Raw genomic sequence first — 17348 nt, 5'->3', positions numbered from 1 at the left:
CCCGCTGCATTTCATTCACAGACAAATAGCTGTCGGAACATGAGTAAAGTCCTTCTGTCTTTGTGCCTACCTGGGGTAACGTTTCCTTACCAGCATCTTCTGCTACCTGTTTCCCAGAACTTGTTGGTGGCTGGTCCGTTTTGGTGAAGCCCAGGAAGGTGCCAGCACTGGGAGGGACAGTCAATCTGGTGGACACCACAGTTGCCAGTCTGTGTTGCAGCTGATATCTCAGTGTTACATGTGTGTTTTCATGCAGATTTGGGGTCATTCAGTTGAAGACCAGTGAAAATTCAACAAAATGTTTCCACACAAAGGATACAGCTCAGCATTTTCAGTGGGCTGCCTTGGAGGTGTCTGAATGCTTTGATTTTTGGACACTGAGAAGCAGATGCGGGTCTGCAGAGACTCACAAAAATCGTGACACTCCTAGTAGTCATGAATGTATCTTTTATTTTAAACATTGTGAACCTAGCTTACCAGCTGGAATATGGCACAGGAATCTCACCTCACCTGGTTTTTACAGGAATATTTGATTAGCAAGTTTGCTAACTAGGCAACAGAGCTGCTGAAAACAGTGACCCAGACCTGTTAAACCTGTCTTAAGTAAGAATCATGATTCATTTAGGTGCTTCCTAGTGTGTTCCCAGTTTATTGCAGTGTTGTAGGTAGTTTTGGAGGAAAAGATTTTTAAGATGCTAATGACAGAGTTACAGCTACAACCTAAGGGGAGGGGGAGCTAAACAAAAGAAGGATTCATTAGAGAACAAAAGAAACACTGGAGGCTTTGAACATAGGAGTCTCCCACACATTAACTAGGTGTACTGCCAATGTGCTACAGATGTGCGTTACATGAACACATAAGGTAATGATATGTCTACAAAGGGCTGAATGCATCTGTTTGATGTTTTGTAGTGAATTATATTTAAGCAGGTGGGAAGCTGCAAACTACCCAGTCTCTCCATATGTCAGAAATAAGATATTAAGAGGTCCAAAGATATCTTCTGCAGCTTTTGTAGAATCGCAGCTGACGGCCACACCATGTTTTGGTAAATTGGAGCCCTGCTCTACCATTGGGAAGTACAGCCTGTGGTTTCACAGGGGCACTGTTTGCTTTTCTTTGTGAAGGGTTTGAGGTATCGGCTCTCTGGACAAAGTCTTTTGAATACAGGCAAGGGATAAAGTAGCTGGAAGGAAGGAGGCAACCCGTATCATTGGGGATTTCAGGGGCTCTCTTTTTTTTCATGGCTCATCAGGTGAATACTGGAGGGATGCTCAGAGGGGGGCCAGGAGAGGAGAGCCCCGCTGGGCTGAAATGCCCTCTGGAGCAGCCCTGCAGAGGCAGTGCTGGGCTCCCCGCATTCAGGACAAGGCACACACAGAGCTCCCAGCCAGCCCCTGCTTCTCTGAATACCACTGAATCAGCCTGGGGAGCAGGGGGTGTAGACAGCACCAATTTCCAAGGGAATTGTGCAGTTGTACTCAAAATAATTCCGCCTGCAATTCAGGATTTAGTCACTGAAATGTGGCTGCTGTGCCTGTAACCCAGGGTGTGGCAGAAGGAAGCCCAAGCTGAGTTATTTACACCACAAAGATGTATTGCAGGAGTTTGCCCAACAGTCTGGTTTGTGCTTTGCTGCAGAAAATGAAATGACATGCGTATCCAGGATTCAGACCCACTTGTGATCAGGACTGGGAGTTACACTAGCTTAACTGTAGTTTCTCTTGCTCTTTCTGAGGAGAGCACAGCTGGGAGCTGTGGATAAGATGTGGCTTTTGCTGGTGACTTCTACAACAGTGAGGTTGGACCCTTAGTAGGACGGGGCCAAGGAGATCTCAAGGGAAGCAAGAAAGGGGATAAGATTCTCGCTGCTGCAGAAAGGTCAGGGTCAGAATGAAAGTACTTTACTACAGATACCTATTTGTCTGTAGAGATGCAACCAAAATACTCCATTAAGAATCAAGTTCTTCAGATTTCGATTTCTTTAGATCTAGGTGAATGTGTATAGTTTTTCTCGTGCTGTTCCATCTTTCGCTATTGCACATTGGTTTCTCATTGAGCATTTGAATATAAAAGGTATCGAGGCTGGCTAGGAAGATCTTTAATTGTAGGTTGTTCCCTTTTTCACTGTACATTATGAAAAAAATGTAGTAAGGAAATGTGAACGCTGGGCTAGAGGAGGTCACCAATAATCTATGCACCTGCCAATCCCATTAGCTCCTTTGGATTTTGCACTGTAGGGGCCTAAAGGAAATATGGCCTAAAAATAGCCGTCCAACTTATGAAAAGGAGTCAGCCAAACCTTCCTTCAGCTGAGCCGCAGCTGCCTGAGCATTTTGAGCAGCGGTAATAGAAAGCTGCAGTATGGAAGCTCTTTCCTTTTCTCAGGAGACTCGATTTTACAAAGGATAAAGAATGATGAATGAGAGATCTGCCCTGTTTTCAGTTAAGTAACTTCTAATACCACCTAAGAGGAAGCAGAAAGATTCTGTCATGCCATCAGCATTTTAGATACATGCAGAGCACAGCCTTGGTTTGGTGGCTGAGATTTTCAGTCACCAGTAGTCTGCCACTTACTGTTATTTTTTCAGATCAACATGTAGCTTTGCATTGGCACTCTGGGACACAGTCAAATTCACGGTGATGGTAGGGCTAATGGTTATATTAATGAAGGGCATAATTCTTTGCAAACAGGTTTTTTCTTCTTAATAACTTCAACAGGACTTTTCTGAGGTTTGTATTTTTCTATTCCAGGTCCTTTTTAAGTTACTGAGATAATGAAATTATAAGGATGAAAGTGGGGGCAGGGGGAACCCAACTCAAAGCCTGCAAAATAATTGCTGCATTTTTTCAAAAGAAGTCTGTAGTCTTCATTCACGTTAGTGATAGCTCAAACAAGGCACCGCAGTTGAGTGGCAACTGCACCAATTAGCAGTGCTGCTGTTGGTTTGTGAATTGCATGTGAAATGTAGAATTTGTCCAGAAGTGCTAATGCAAATTGCTCAACAAAAATGTGCCCTCTGTGTCAAGTCTTTTCACTTGTTCTGACACACTGATGTCTTCCCAGATTTCTCTGATCGGCAGATCCTTCTCTCGGTTGACAGCTACCAGAGCTCATAAAGTAATGGAAATATTTCTTGTTGCCATTAGCTGTGTTTCTGCAAAGAGGGCTACAAGCTACTGCTGGGACTGGTTACTTGCTATACAACATAATTTTGACTTTTATTTATAGGGTGTTGGACTTCACATTTCTAGAATTAAGTGTTAAAAGCCCAGTAAATGTCTCAGATTTTACCTGCACAGAAGTTCAAAGACCTGGTTATCTGCCACGACAGTAATTCGGTCACTTTGCATGTGTTCGGCATCCTCTGTTATTGTATATGGTGATAACCTCTGTGCCTTACCGTATGAGGCTGAGTTACAATTGCCGTGGGAACTGTAACTTAGCATTTCCTGACTTTCTCAGCATACAGTATCTCATCCTAATATTGCATCCTTTAAAAGAAGAAGTGGAGCAAGGGCACATTGAAATGTTGGTGTCCTCGCATTGACGGAATATAAACCAGCATATTTAGCTGTACGCAGATTTAAGTTGTATTTGTAACTGCTTGCGCTATGGTGGGTAGCACCTCTGAGTCGTATTCACAGTTTAGGAGTCCCATTGTGCTAGGCTCCCTGCAGATGCAGGATGTAAATATATTTCCTTCCTCCCAAATACTTCCCACCGAAGTGTAAGATAAGAGATAACACAGAGAGACAAACACACCAGGGAGTACAAGGAAACAGAAAAGACTGCTGGACATCATGGAGACAGGAATTTCTACAAACATCTACAAATGTAACTGTACTGGGGGCAGAGTTCAGGGTCAGATTTGTATGATTTTGAGAATCTTCTCCCAGAAATGAAATGCAGCAGGGAGGAAAGCGTGAAGGCACTTCTAGCTAAAATGTAACATGTGGAAAAGAGCGGACTGATGGGGTGATGGAAAGTCTCAGCAGCGAATGAGAGAGGATGCGTGAGGTGGCATATGCTGCAGCTGGATTTGAGAGCAAGGGAGGGGGCTGAAATCCAAAAGAAGGGGAAGCCAAGAGAGGGTTGCAAAGAGAGAGATGGCACGGTCAAGATGACAAGCAAAGAAAATGACCTGGGCAGCAGCACTCGGGCTGTCTGCAAGCAAGGTAAGATTGCAACCGTCAGGGTGCAAGGTGACGAGAGTCTGGCTGTGGGACCCTGTAGGGAGGTTTGAGGCAAAGTTGACAACCAGGTTATGGGCTGAGTGACAGGCAAGTGATGGTCTTGTCCACGGGGACTGAAGAAACAGGAAGGAGAGGAGACCTAGGGAGCAGGGTAAGAGCCTACTTTGAGCTTGAGCTGACAGATATCCACAAGATGATCCCAGAGGCAGGGCGTGAATTTAGTTGGAACAGACGGGAACTGGCCGGGGACGGAGAGGTAGGTCTGTGAGTTGCTGGCGTAGAGAAGGTCCTTGAATGTGCACAGAGAGTGAGCGTGCTCAGAGATACGAGTGAGAGGGAAAGGAGACGAGGGGCAAGGGCACAGACCCACCGAACGGCAGCGGGTGGGAGGGTGAGTAGCGACGAACTAGCCCGAGTAACACTGAGCAAGCAACTGAAGGTGCTGGAATCAAGTAGGAGCACTGGGAAAGGAGGACCAGATTTCCAGTGGAGCGTGGTCAGCAGCACCAGAAGGAGCTGACAGGCTGTGGCAGCGAGCCTGGTGTAATAGCGCAGAGCTGCAGCCAGACAAAGGATATTAGAGACCCTGTGATAGTGGTTTCTGTGACAGGCGAGAAGTGAAAGCCTGTTTGGAGAAGAACCTGTGGTGGAGATGGAGACTAAATTCAGTCTAAATCACATAAATCATAGTAGGCAGCACACTCAATAAGCTTAGAGATGACAGTGAGAAGAGAGAGAGGGTGAGAGCTGGAGAGTCACTTGGAGTCAAGGGTTGTTCGGAATTTTTTATTATTATTTTTTTTTAAAGCATGAAGATAAAGCATGCTTGCGCTGCAAGGGGAAGGAGCGAGAGGAGAGCGAGATACAAAGAAGAAGGAGGCAGATAGAGGCAAGAGAGATGAGAATACAGGACACAGTGAGGTCGCCAGGACAACCAGAAGGGCTGGGGACCACTGATGAGGCCACCGCCTCTGTGGCCAGGAGGGGAGAGCCGGGCAGGACGTGAAGGAAAGCAAGCAGAGGGGAGAGGGAGAGCACGTCTTGCTTTGTTGAGTCTCTCATGGGAGAGATCAACACAGTCCTGTGCAAAGACCAGTCTCCAGTGAAGGCAGGAGAAGGCAGGGCTCGAGGAGCGAGTGAAGGGCTGCAAAAAGGCAGCTTGGATTGCAGCTGCGAGGGCTAGTTAAGCTGGTGAACATGAGTGTGCATTAGGATGATGGCAGGATAGAAGGAGGCAAAAAAGCATCCATGGCGTGCAGGAAGTAAAAAAAAAAGGGGGGTGGGGAGTTTAAAGCTTAAGCGATAAGTAAGTGTCTCAGAAGAGGTATCAAGGATATCCAGAAAGCCTCAGATGGTATGAATAAGGGCTTGATCAGCAGAGGAAGCTATGCCTTGGGAGACCTGGAAGTCTAGGGATAAAGTCAGTACTGCCAAAAGCTGAGCTGAGTTAGGCCTTGCGAAAGAAATTAATTCAATAGTGGAGTTTTCCTTAGCCATATAAATAAAGGAGACCTCAGAGAGAAGGGAGGAACCATGCAGTGTAGAGCATGTCAAGGTTAAAGACAATCTAGGCATAGCCCAAATCAGAATACCTCGTCTCAGTTTTCACTAGGGCTAATAAGATTGAATGTCAAAACGAAGGCCAGGTGGCTAATCAAAACACAAAGACCATGTCCAAGGTGGAAGAAAAATCAGAAGAGTTTCAAGTATTGGAAGTAGGGGATCTGGGTAGCCTGGATTTAAGGATGTTAAAAGAAGTAGCTCATGAAATCACAGACCTGGTGTGCCATCCCAGCCACCTCAGCTTATCAGCAGCTAGTTACTTGAAACCACAGCAAAGATAATGCTGCAGTGGAAGACCACTTCACTTGATCTTGCCGGCTACCTTTTGGAAACGTTTGGCTCTCGATTTTAGACTGAAATACCCCCTGCAGAGAGGCTGCACGGACAAGTGTCTGCAAGAAAGACAACGGAGTTATTCCAACTCTTTGAAGTCCGTGTCAGACAGGGAAAGATCATGGAATTTATGCATGAATTTGTACAGGTGACCATTCCTCATAAGCACCAATGCATCTGCTTTGGTGCTTTTATCAGTCACACTCATCATCTGCCAGAGCCCACCAGAAAACTGAGGTACTGCGTGTACGTGGCACGCTCTCCCTCTGTGCTTCTTATGGGCATGGAGCAGAAAGAAGTCCTCACTTCGCCCGAGTCCTTCTGGTGTGCGATCTTCCTCCCATGAGGGCACGATGTGAATGAGCTAGAAAACAGTAGTATTAAAAGAACAGTTGTGCTCTGCAGATCGTTCACTTGCAAAGCAAGTTGTGCCAGGAAATACCGATAAAGATAATGCAGCTTTACTGTGAGCACCAGGGACGTGGCATATGCACTCCCTGACCCCTCACTGCATTTCTGCCAGGCCAGAAGCCAGCGACAGAGCCACTGACAGTGCAGGGGAGGTCCCTGGAGGCATGCAGAAAGAGGGCTACTTTGTGAGAGCCCCAAACCTTTGCTCTAAATTTTTCTGTGGATTTTTTTTGCCTTGGCAGAAGCAACAACGTGGGGTGATTGCAGCCTCTTCCCAATTTTTGAGGTAAGGTGCCTTCTGCATATGGGAAGGAGAGCATATGGCCCACTGTGTTTATTTCTCAGCCAGGATTCTTTCAGGCTTGGCAAATTACATGCTGCTTGCTGAGGAGCAACATAAGTGCCAAGTTTGAATTTCTAAAAATGAAAGGGATTTCATTTATCACAGCACAGAGAAAAGGATCTGAAAAACGCCCTTAAGTGTGAAAAATACCTTTTGTTTATGCTCAAACAAAACAACCAAGGAGAAATGTAACAAAATTTCACCTAGAGTAAAAAAAAAATCTCTGCAATCGTCCGCAGGAGACTTCAGGCAGCTTCTGCCAGGCGTGAGCTAGAGCCAGGCTCCGTGAAATACCTCAACAACCGGCGAACTCCATGGGGTACAAGGTGATAATGTGGTACAGGCTCAGGCCATTACAAGGAAAGGGGCTGCCTGGTAATGGGTTAGCGTTTGCTGCTAGAGAGCTCCATTAGAGCATCTTTTCCTCATACTTTTGCTTTTTCCAGGCCCCACATTTTTCCCTGTGTGTGCTAGAAGCTTTTCTTTCTCTTATAGCATTTATTTTTATTGTGTCATTTTCCCTCTGTTCCCCCTCTTCATTGGCCCTGTGCGACTGTTTGTTTAAACCATTTGCCTGCTTTCATCTTCCATTTTTCTTCTCTCCCCCTTCCCGGGGGCTCTCTAGCTGTGATTATCCTTACGCTTCACATTAGCTTTCCTCCCTCCTGCTCAAGGATGGACTCAAACGGGGCATTGATTAAAGCTAAAACCTTTAGCAGGAGAATTTCTAACAGGCACTGGCTTCAGGTCCAGCCACCTCCGTGAGCTCAGTTCTCGCTCCGCTCTGCTCCTGGACCGGCTTCCTAAGCCCCGGGAAATTTGACGAGAGAGGGCCAAGCTGGCACTGCGAGGGCAGTCGCAGCTCCTCTGGAATGGCCTGATTTGTACCTTTGGAAGTCCTCAGCTATGCCTGTGGTAGAAGGCAGCAGGCACAGGGTGTGGAAAAGCTATTGTGTGGGCTGGTTTTTCAACTCTCTCCTCCTGCCTTTTGCTCCCCGACAGTTGCTGCTTGCTTTCAGAGTGGTAGGGCGTGCTGTGAAATGCCGTGACGGCACAGCCTCACGCAGCAGTCTTTGAGGGCAGTAATTACAGCCTTCATAATATGCATAAAATATAAGGTTGGGCACTTCGGTGTTTCTTCAAATCCTCGCCCTCCTTCCCTCCCTGTCACCAGCCTTGCTCAGGGGCCGGAGCTCAGAAACCGGTGCCGTGGCTGTGGGCAGGTGTTGGAGAGCTCGGCTGCAGAGACTGTGCCAAGAGCCCAGTTAGGGGCTGGCTTTGCGGCACGGCGGCGGCCCCCTCACACCTCTTGCCCTGAAACACAAATGCCAGGTGGCCGCTCTTCAGGGAAAGGAGGGCCGTTCCGTACTCCTGCGGGGTGGGAGCCGTACGTGGGAGTAACCTCTGAGTACCCGATGCACTGTGAAACCGCACCCGGGCTTGCCTCACGGAAACTCGTCTGTGCAGCCGTTCCCTCTGCGGGTCAAATTAATGCCTTGATTAACCCCATTAGTTCACTCCGGCAAGAAAATGATGTAAAATACCATTTCACTGGACCATGAACGCCAGTGCAAACGGCTCAAGGGCGGGTGAGATTGCAGAGCGGGAGGATTCATTCCTGTTGCAGGGGCTGGGTGGGAGCATCAGAAGCTGCCCCGGCTGCCTCACAGACCTGCCAGAGTCGCAAGGGCTCTGCGCCCGCTCAGGTCTCGGCTCCTCCGGGCCAGCTGGCAGCACGGTCGCTAGCCCCTGCCATAACACAGCACGTATGGTATCCATGGGGACTTGCCCAGGACCGTGAGGTTCACGTCCCGTAGGTGACCGAGCAGGTACCAGGGGATAACCATAGCCTTGCAAGAGGCTCTGCTTGAGCCAGGACTTGTAACTCATTGAAGCAAATGAGAAGAGCTCATCTTAATTTCAGAATTCACAAATATTTTTATAATTGTATACTTATTTCTCCCTTTTTTAGAGAGATGTATGTAAAGAGGATATTTTGGGTTTAATTTGGGCTGGTCCATTTTTTTCTCCTAAAAATAGTAAGACCAATAAAAAATTGCAATTACAAGGCAACTAGTTATTTGAGATAAATGAACAGTTCTTCCTCAGCGCACAAACCCAACCATTATATCATTACTCTCCGTACCTTGGAACTAGCTGGTGAAACTGAGGATAAACAAAACTGAAAAGCAGGAGTGATTTCCCCTGCAAAGGTTTCTTTCTTGGGGGAGAGGAGAAACGTCAGAGTTGTTATTCGTAAAAGAGGAAATGAGCCTGGTTTAATTACACTGGTTGAAGTTCAATAGCATTCTGTTGAAACACTGGGTTTCTGAATCCCACCAGCGGTGCTCAGGATTTGCCGAGTCAAACCACTGTGCTGAAGCAGAAGTGGGTGCACTCAGGAAGGCAGGGCTTCTGGTGCCACCCGGTAGAACGATGACCCCTTCTGCCTCGCAGTCTTTGAGATGAGCTTCTGATGGTCTTTAGCTCTTAAATGGTATTAGAAAAACAGTTGCTCATTTTAGAACCCTTTGTTATCTTCTTCGCCACCAGAAATTAAGAACTTAGTCCCTCTGACGAACAAACAAAAATACATAGAAGTAATAGACAGATCCTGTTTGTTTTGTGGAAAGAATAAACTGTATTGAAAACACAGGGAGGAGAGATGGAGGCGAAGGGAGGTGAAAGGAAAACAAATTGGCTGCATGCAGAGGTCTGGTGTCAAACGTCAGAAGGATCTTGTTCGCTCAGATACTGTATGAAAGACCATGGCAACCGGGGGCCGGGGGAGAGAGGAGAGGTTTGTAGCCCCTCCCTGAGGCTGGATGACAGAGGAAATAAATAGGTGAAGCAATCCACTCCGCAGGGCCTGCTGCCCGAGTTGGAGTTGTAAACCAGCATATTCTGTCCCTTCGTCCTGTACGCCGGCTTTTTCAAGGAAAAAAAAAAAGAAAGACTGAAATGAATGAATTTGTAATTCCCTTAGTCTGTCATATGGTACCATTCTGCAAAAGGTGGCTTTGCTTTGGGCAGCCTGATTTAGAGAGAGGGATTAAGATCCCTGCCAGACACAGTAAGTAACAACATTACAAGGAATTTGATAGAAATATTTCAAGGGGGGGGGGAATATAGGAACGTGCTTTCAGGCTGCTCTGAAAACACTGGGTAGACATGATGTTTTACTGTGACATAGTATATGGAAACAGAGTAGTATTTCTGATCTCAGTAATAGGTTGGAGACCCTCTTTTTTAACATACACACACACACACACACACACACTCTCACGCAGTACCCAAGAGCCCCACGATAAAGGAGTAGTGCCCGCCAGCGTAGCACCAGCCTGGTGCAGGAGGGCCAGTTGCCTCTGCGGGTGCCAGGGAGCAGCAGCCCAGAGCTGTGCAGAGGTAAGGGCAGACAGTGCTGTTCTATCTTGTACATCGCAGGCCATTCAATTGCACCACTAAGTTGTGTTTATCCAGAAAGGCTGTCACCCTTGAAGACATCAAAATGTGGAGATCTGCCATTTCTGATGGGTAATGAAATCAGAGTGTAAAATTTGATTCTTCTTTCTGATTTGAATCTGTCTTCAGCTTCCAGCCCTTGTATCTGGTTTTGCCTTCTTCACCGGATAAAAGAACTTCTTTAAAGGATTTCTTCCCCCGTGAAGGTATTTTTATACTCCACGGTCAAAGCATCTCTCAGTTTTCTTTGTGGTAAGCTAAATGGATTGAGCTCTTTAAGTCACTCACTGGCAGACACTTTCTGCCTCAAATCATTTTTGTGTCTTCTTTTTCTGCTCTGACTCTAAAGTGTAGACGTCTGATTGTATACATTTTTCTGGTATCGTTCTTCTAATGCAGTATGCAGGATAAGCCACCTCCTGGCTTCTATTTGCTCTTCCGCTCTTTGTATATTCAAGGATTGCATTAGTTCACATACCGCAGAACGGCACAGCCAGCTCATGCCTGACTGTCCGTTTTGCACATTAAGACCCTGCTTTCAAGCCCCCTTTTCCCTGGGGTCCCGCTCTGCCCCCCCTGGCCTTCAGCAGGAGCAGAGCCAGCTCACTATGTCCAAGGGCTCTGATCATCAGGCTGTGCACGGAGGGCCGATGAGGAGTCTTGGCTGGTCCCTGCCTGGGCTTACCCGCACCCGGCTCTCGGGGCATCAGCTGGTGGTCGTTCTGCTTGTTCTGAAAGAAAATTGTGTGATTGCTTTTAGCTGTAGTTGGGAGATTGAATGACATAGGGAAGAAATAAATTGCTGCCTGATAAGGAAGAGGCACAGAAGATTTGAGACAAAGAGGATAATACCTTTTCCACTCCCCTTTGTTCTGTTTTTAAAGTCACTTATGTTTAATGTGCATAACTGTACTTATATGCGTGCACATCACCCCTGAACTCCTGCGGAGGATCCCCTCACTCCAGTAGGTCCCTGGAAATACACTGGGAGGACACAGGATTTATGCTCCTGTCGCTTAACCAAGGATCAGATTATCAACAGAGGGCAACTCCCATGTAGGCGTTAACTAAGCAGCCAGATCCCTACAAAAGTTCATCTTACTGGGTGCTCTGCAACTATAAAAACCTGTCCAGACGTGTTATGGTGACCGTTTGGAAATTGTGGCTCTTTTTTGGCTCTGCGAATGGCAGCTCGGCTCTTTCAATACCCGGTTTTGCTCCCAGGGGCCGAGCACTCGATTCTGGCCGTGGGCTGCTTTAAAAGCGGGTGGCTGAGAATGCAGAGACAGGAGGGGTCCCAGCAGGGTCCCTGGCAGGCTTAGCCCGGGCCAGCGTCTGCGTTTGAACTCGCCCTGCGGCACGGCCGAGTCAGAGGAAGAGGCCTTGGCATCGTTCCCCCTCGCGTAACCGGCCTCTCAGCTTCGCCTGCCCCTTAGTAAGGACTTCACGGCAGAGCTACAGCTTCCCCATTCCTGGCTGGAGCGCATGTAACTCTGCACGAGCCACCGTTATCAGGAGAGAGCTGTTTGCCACCTGCGAGTAGCCCACGGTGGCTTTGGGTGTTGTTGAAAATAGCCAGAGTGAAAAAACAGAAGTCACATTGTACCGTCTTCCCAGATGTGACAGGCTAATGAGAGACAGGCTGAGAATACAGCATGTGTTTCCCATTCCAGGACATCTTGTCACTCTTTTCGGGGACTACACGCCCACACCCATACAGGCCGCCCCTGTATGCCACGAGCACAGGGCCCTGGGGGAAGGAGCTGAGTTGTCCCCCGGCTGCTGCGGATGTCCGGGGGATCCCTGCGGAGCGGTGGCAGCCTGAGTCACCGTACGGTGAGTCAGGCTGTGGGCATGGGCCGCTGGGTACCAGTGCTGTCAGCTGCGGAGGTGATGTGCGGCCGGGAGCTGGTTAGCCGGGGTGCTGGTGAGGGCGTCTGGAGAGCGAAGAGGCAGCAGTGCCAGTTGGGGGAGGAAGGAAAATGCAGACGCAGAGGCAGGGCAGAGGGTGTAGGAAGGAGAAAGGGACAGCAGGGAATGAGAAGCAAGAGGTCAAAGGGAAGGAAGGCTGAGGGTGCGGTAGGAGGATGAGGGAGCTGGCAGGCAGCGCAGGAGCAAAAAAGATTGTCAGTGAAGCTTGGATTAATTTGGTTTTGAAGCTCTAGAACTGTGTAAGTGCCGCACTTAGCCCGAGTTGCTTGACTCGGTGCTTGGCTCCTGTGGTGAGACTGCATCTGACCTGGAGCAGGCATGGTTTGTAAGAGCCGTGTAGAGCCCAGCGTTGCTTCTGTCATCACCAGTTCCCAGCCACACGCATGTCCCCCCCAGCCCACTTCCACGTTTCATCTCCGTGCAGGACCTGCAGAGAGAGCAGTGGAAGGAGGGTGGGTGTGCACCCAGCTGAAGTAACCTGCAAGCCTGCATGGCCCCACACCGCTGCCAGGACTGGGCAGGGTTGTACAACCCCCCCTCAGACGTTAACAGCAGCAGTGCTGGGCTGCAGAGGTGCTCTTGGTAAAGAGCTCTGCTCCCAGGTGCTAGGGAGCATTTTCCTGCCTGCGGAGACCTTTTGCCTGGGCTGTGCTCCTGTTTTCAGGACACGTAACCCAGGGCTGCTCCCGGTGATGTCAGCGGGGCCTTTCATCATTGGTTGGGAAGAGCTTTCGCCAAAAAAAATGGAAAGGAAAAGAAATATTCCGGGCGGGAGGGTGGTGTTCTGGCTTGATGAAGAAGGCCTGGCTTTAAACCTGTTATTAAAACTGGAAACAGGAAATTTTCACTCTGACTAGGTAAACTCTTGTACCTCGAAATGACTAAACGCACAACACTGGAAGTAACACCTTTGTGCTAATCTTCATATTTCCTCCAGCTGCTGCATGGTGCACGGGTCTCATGTCAGCTGGCGGGGCTCCTTTCAAAGCTTGCTTTCTTTTTAGACTGTTGAATTAACTTACAACGTAATACGATACAGAAGAGAGAGCCTTCTGCGGCACTACCGTGGGGTGAACGTGTCCCTCAGCCGTACCCCTGCGTGCATAAGAGCCAGGACAGTAGTTCGGTAATAAGATTGTTTTGAAGGTGATTCAGTGAGGACTTGGGCCGCAGCCCCAAAGGCAGCTGTGCGCTGAGGCTGGGCGGAGGAAGGTCGGAGTGATGTCACTTCACAGCATGCCCTTTGGCTCCCGGGTTCCCCCCCCCCCCTTTTCTTTTTCCTTGTAGTGGCTGCAGCAAAGGCTCCATTATTTGGCAGCGTGGCATTGCTTTTGTCTATAAATGGAAGCAGTTGGCCCGTCTCCCAGTATAACACAAGATAGTCCTGTGCATCAGTTATGCAATCTGTAGCGTGATGACTTCATCAGAAGCCGGGGGAGGGCCAGGGGGTGGTAGGAAAAAGCCTTTACCGTCAGCTCTGCTGGAGACAGCTGATGTCTGCGTGTCCCCCAAAGCAAAGAAAGCGGGAGCTCAGTGACAGGGGTGGGTGAGAGGGCTGGGTGCAAGAGCAGCTGAGGGATCGTTAGCGGGTGCGTTTTCCTCACCCCTGCTCAGGGAAGCCCCAGCAGCTGCCGCAGCCCTCGCCCTTAGGGTGCTGCAGGGACCATGCTTGACCAGGTTGTAAAGCACAGCGAGAGACGGGATGGGGGGAGAAGTGGAAAGAGGGGCGGGGAGGGAACTTTCAAACCAGGGCAGATGTTAAAAAGAGAAAGAACCTGAATATCGGAGAGCTGCCTTTCAACAGAGAGCCCTTCAGGGAATATCTGTGCAAAGTAGAGATGTGGACAAATTGTACTTTCTTGTTATTTCCTCAGAAGGGTCCTTGGAAACCTGACCTTCATGCAGAAAGGCTGATCCTAATTTCCCAAGCTACACTCAAGCATTGATTTTAACCCTTTCATTGACCGGGTTGGGGGGGGTGTCATAAGATTACTTTTCTAGACATTCCCGATCACACAGTAATTGACATAACTCGAACCACCAGTGAAGCAGATGAATCTAAACTCCACCCCAGCATGCTTTGCACAAAGGATCCTGAAGTGGTATAGGTCCTTTCCATCAAGTTAGTGTTTTTGAATGAGTACCCATCTCTATAAAACAATTAAAGAGGTTCTAACGAGCAAATGCTAAGGCCGGTCCTGCCAAGCGAGCTGCTCTCTGCGGTGCTTCCTCCGGCTTACTTAGCCCAGCAGAGGTGAAGACCGCTGGTATCACCCACCGCAAGCTGGTGTGTGCTAGTAGCTTCCCCAATACTTGATAAAAGGCGGTCCTGCCCCGCAGAGCAACTCTTGCACAGTTTTTTGTCTTACGGGAAGCCGGCCTGACCTAACCACAGCGTTACTCATCTCTCCCTCACCAGGCAGTCCCCGTGCATCCCAGCCCATGGTGCAGGAGCTGGGCGCTGATGAAGGGACGGTGAGGGCAGGCTGCCCGGCTTCAGGTGTAAGCGATGCCGGGGAAGGGCAGAATGGCCAGAGCCAGCCCCACGGCGAGGGGTGCCGGATCTGGGGCTCCGGGTCTCCCACGCTGGCCGAGCACAGGCTGCGAGGGTGACCCAGGACGAGTCCCTGCTGCGGGTCCTCCTCTGGGACACGGAGCAGTGCTGCTCTGTCGCAGGGGCAACGCGGGCTGCGAGGGGCTCGGGTACTAGCTAGCACATGGAAGGTAGATGGGAGAGAAGAGAAGATCCTTAAGGTCTTTTACAGCAAGGAGTACCCGGAGTAAGGACTGGGCAACCAGCGCTACGCCTGCTGCTTTGTAATCACCCCCCCAAATCGTTATTTTTTGCGATACGGCCCTAGCCGGCCATCTGGTTTTGAGCAAGGCTCCCTCCGTAGTGCTGAAGGGCGGCGCTGGGCTGTTGTCAGCTGCCTTTTCCCCTGGCAGCGGGAGAGCCCGGTGTTACAGCCCCGCTGGACGGGCTCCGAGGGACCCCCCCCCACTCCGGGGCAGCTCGGGGCGGGGGACACACAGTTGTAAAGACGCCAGCTCCCGGTACCGCCGCGGACCCCCGGGAACGCTCCCCGCCGTCCCACGCCCGCTCCGTTGCTGCCCCCCCGGGGGCGGGGTGTGGGGGGGTGTCCAGCCGCTCCCCGGCCCCCCTCGCCCGTACCGGGGAGAGGCCGGTCCCGCTCCGCCGGGCCGGGCCGTACCGTGCCGGGCCGGGCCGGGCCGGTCGGTGCCGCGGGCGGGCAGCGACACCTGCCGGCGGGCGGCGGCGCCGGTGACCGCAGCCTCCCCCGGGCAGCGCCGGCGGGCGCGGCGGCGGCAGCACCGGCGGGGAGCCGGGGTCGAAGCGGGACTCGGGTAAAAGCCCGGCCCTCCGCCGGGAGAGCGGCGTGCTGCTCGCCGCGGAGCGGGGAGGGCTCCCCGGGCTCCCTGGCAGCCCGCGGCCGGTGGAGGGCCGGCGGAGAGAGGGGGTTCCGAGGCTTAGCCCCGGCCATCGGTCGCTTCGTTTTCCCGGCGCTAAAAGGCAGCAAATTGGATTAGAAACGTCAAGAGAAAGCAGGGTGGGTTTAGAAGGTGTCTGTCGCATCGCACGCCCTGCATCCTTCCAGCCACGCGCTTTTGGTCCATTGCTGCGGGATGGAAATCTTAAATAAACACATTATGTGGTTAAATCCTGAGATTCTGGTGCAGTATAGGGGGATTTAATGCTGCCAGCTCCCGCTATTCGTTGCGTGCGCCTAAAACCCCGGCTTCTCAATCCAGAGGACTGTGTGAGACCACCGCTATGGAGAAAGGGAAATGGAAAGGGAGAGAAAATATACTTGTCTCCATGATGAGGGAGAGGAAGTTTAGAAAAATATGACTCTGGAGTTACATATCCTGAACAAAAATAAACCTAGTACACAACTTTATTATTTTATTATTAATGAATTGTAAAGGGCTCTTTCTTTATCTGAAGGGGCTTTGAACTCCAGGAGAGAAGAGGAACCTGCCACCTGCTCCCCAGGGTGAACAGCCCATGGCTTGGTCACAAGCCACGAGTACCTTTCCAAGGACTCTTACTTTCTTCAAGCAACAGTTCTCACCCACAGGCTCAATGCTTCTTGTTAATGAGCTGTAATTTCCCTGAGTAACGAGGCCTTCTCTCTCTCTGTGCACAGGAGCAGCATCAAGTGGGATTGTCTCGGACCACAGGGCCTATGCAGCCTTCTGTCCCACCGGGCTCCAGCAGCGTGGTCACAGGCACGAGCTCTGGGGGTCCCTTCCTGGGAAACCAACCTCAAGCGGCCATCATGAAGCAGATGCTGATTGAGCAGAGAGCCCAGCTCCACGTGATAGAGCAGCAGAAACAACAGTTCCTAAGAGAGCAAAGGCAGCAGCAGCAGCAGCAGATCCTGGCAGAGCAGGTACAGTATCTGTTTGTCTCAGGCACCGCAGTGCACACTGGTATGAGAGCAGGAGTGCTAGAGACAGCACGACACCAGCCCTTCCTTCTACATTGGGTCATTCTTTCTGTGGCTCCTGTCAGGGAATTTCAGCAATGATTATCAAAGAAGACGCATCTGCCTCAATCTTACCATTAGTTTGGCAAATATTACCCATGTTCTCAGCAGTGGCTTTGGCAGTCACGTGGGATTTTAGACACCGGAAGAGCTAGCTCTTAACCTGGTACCTTGTGGTGCATTTATGCTGGCAGGAGCAGGCTCTGCTACAGTTATAGCTGCTGGTGCTCTCCCCTACCTATGACTACGGTCTTGCGCTGGCAAAAGTGATGTACAGCCGTGCAGCGATCAAGGACAAAGGACTGATGTGCATTAACAGTAACCTAGCAAAGAAAAAAAGTTAGTATTTACCCAGATCAATACCTTAATCTGGTTTATCGCATGCCAGTAAGAGCAACTAAGTTAGCAGAAGGGAGAGGCAGTATCAAGGGGGGAACCAGAGGCTGAAGTGGGAGAACAGTAAAACCATATCTACCAGTGGCAGCGTGGAACTGCTGCATTGGAGCCCATCACCTGGCTTCTGGAGCTCTTGGGTTTTGCAGTACGGATGTTAAATTACCTGGTCTGAATGGTGATGTCTTACGTATGTTTAACTCAG

General features: G+C 50.1%; 1 protein-coding gene across 3 annotated transcripts in view; it reads left to right on the top strand.

The window, feature by feature from the left end:
* The window catches only part of MAML3 (mastermind like transcriptional coactivator 3), a 267035-nt gene that overhangs the window by 240632 nt on the left and 9055 nt on the right, over window positions 1-17348 (top strand). For all 3 annotated transcript variants that reach the window (XM_052815822.1, XM_052815812.1, XM_052815802.1), the window contains exon 3: window positions 16409-16654. In XM_052815822.1, coding sequence (XP_052671782.1) covers window positions 16409-16654 — 246 coding nt within the window. The remainder of the gene's footprint in view (window positions 1-16408; window positions 16655-17348) is intronic.

Source organism: Harpia harpyja, chromosome 2 (genome assembly GCF_026419915.1).
Source record: "Harpia harpyja isolate bHarHar1 chromosome 2, bHarHar1 primary haplotype, whole genome shotgun sequence".
In the NCBI taxonomy this organism is placed as follows: domain Eukaryota; kingdom Metazoa; phylum Chordata; class Aves; order Accipitriformes; family Accipitridae; genus Harpia; species Harpia harpyja.
Note: the sequence above shows the minus strand (reverse complement) of the source record. Positions and strands in the feature narration are given on the sequence as shown.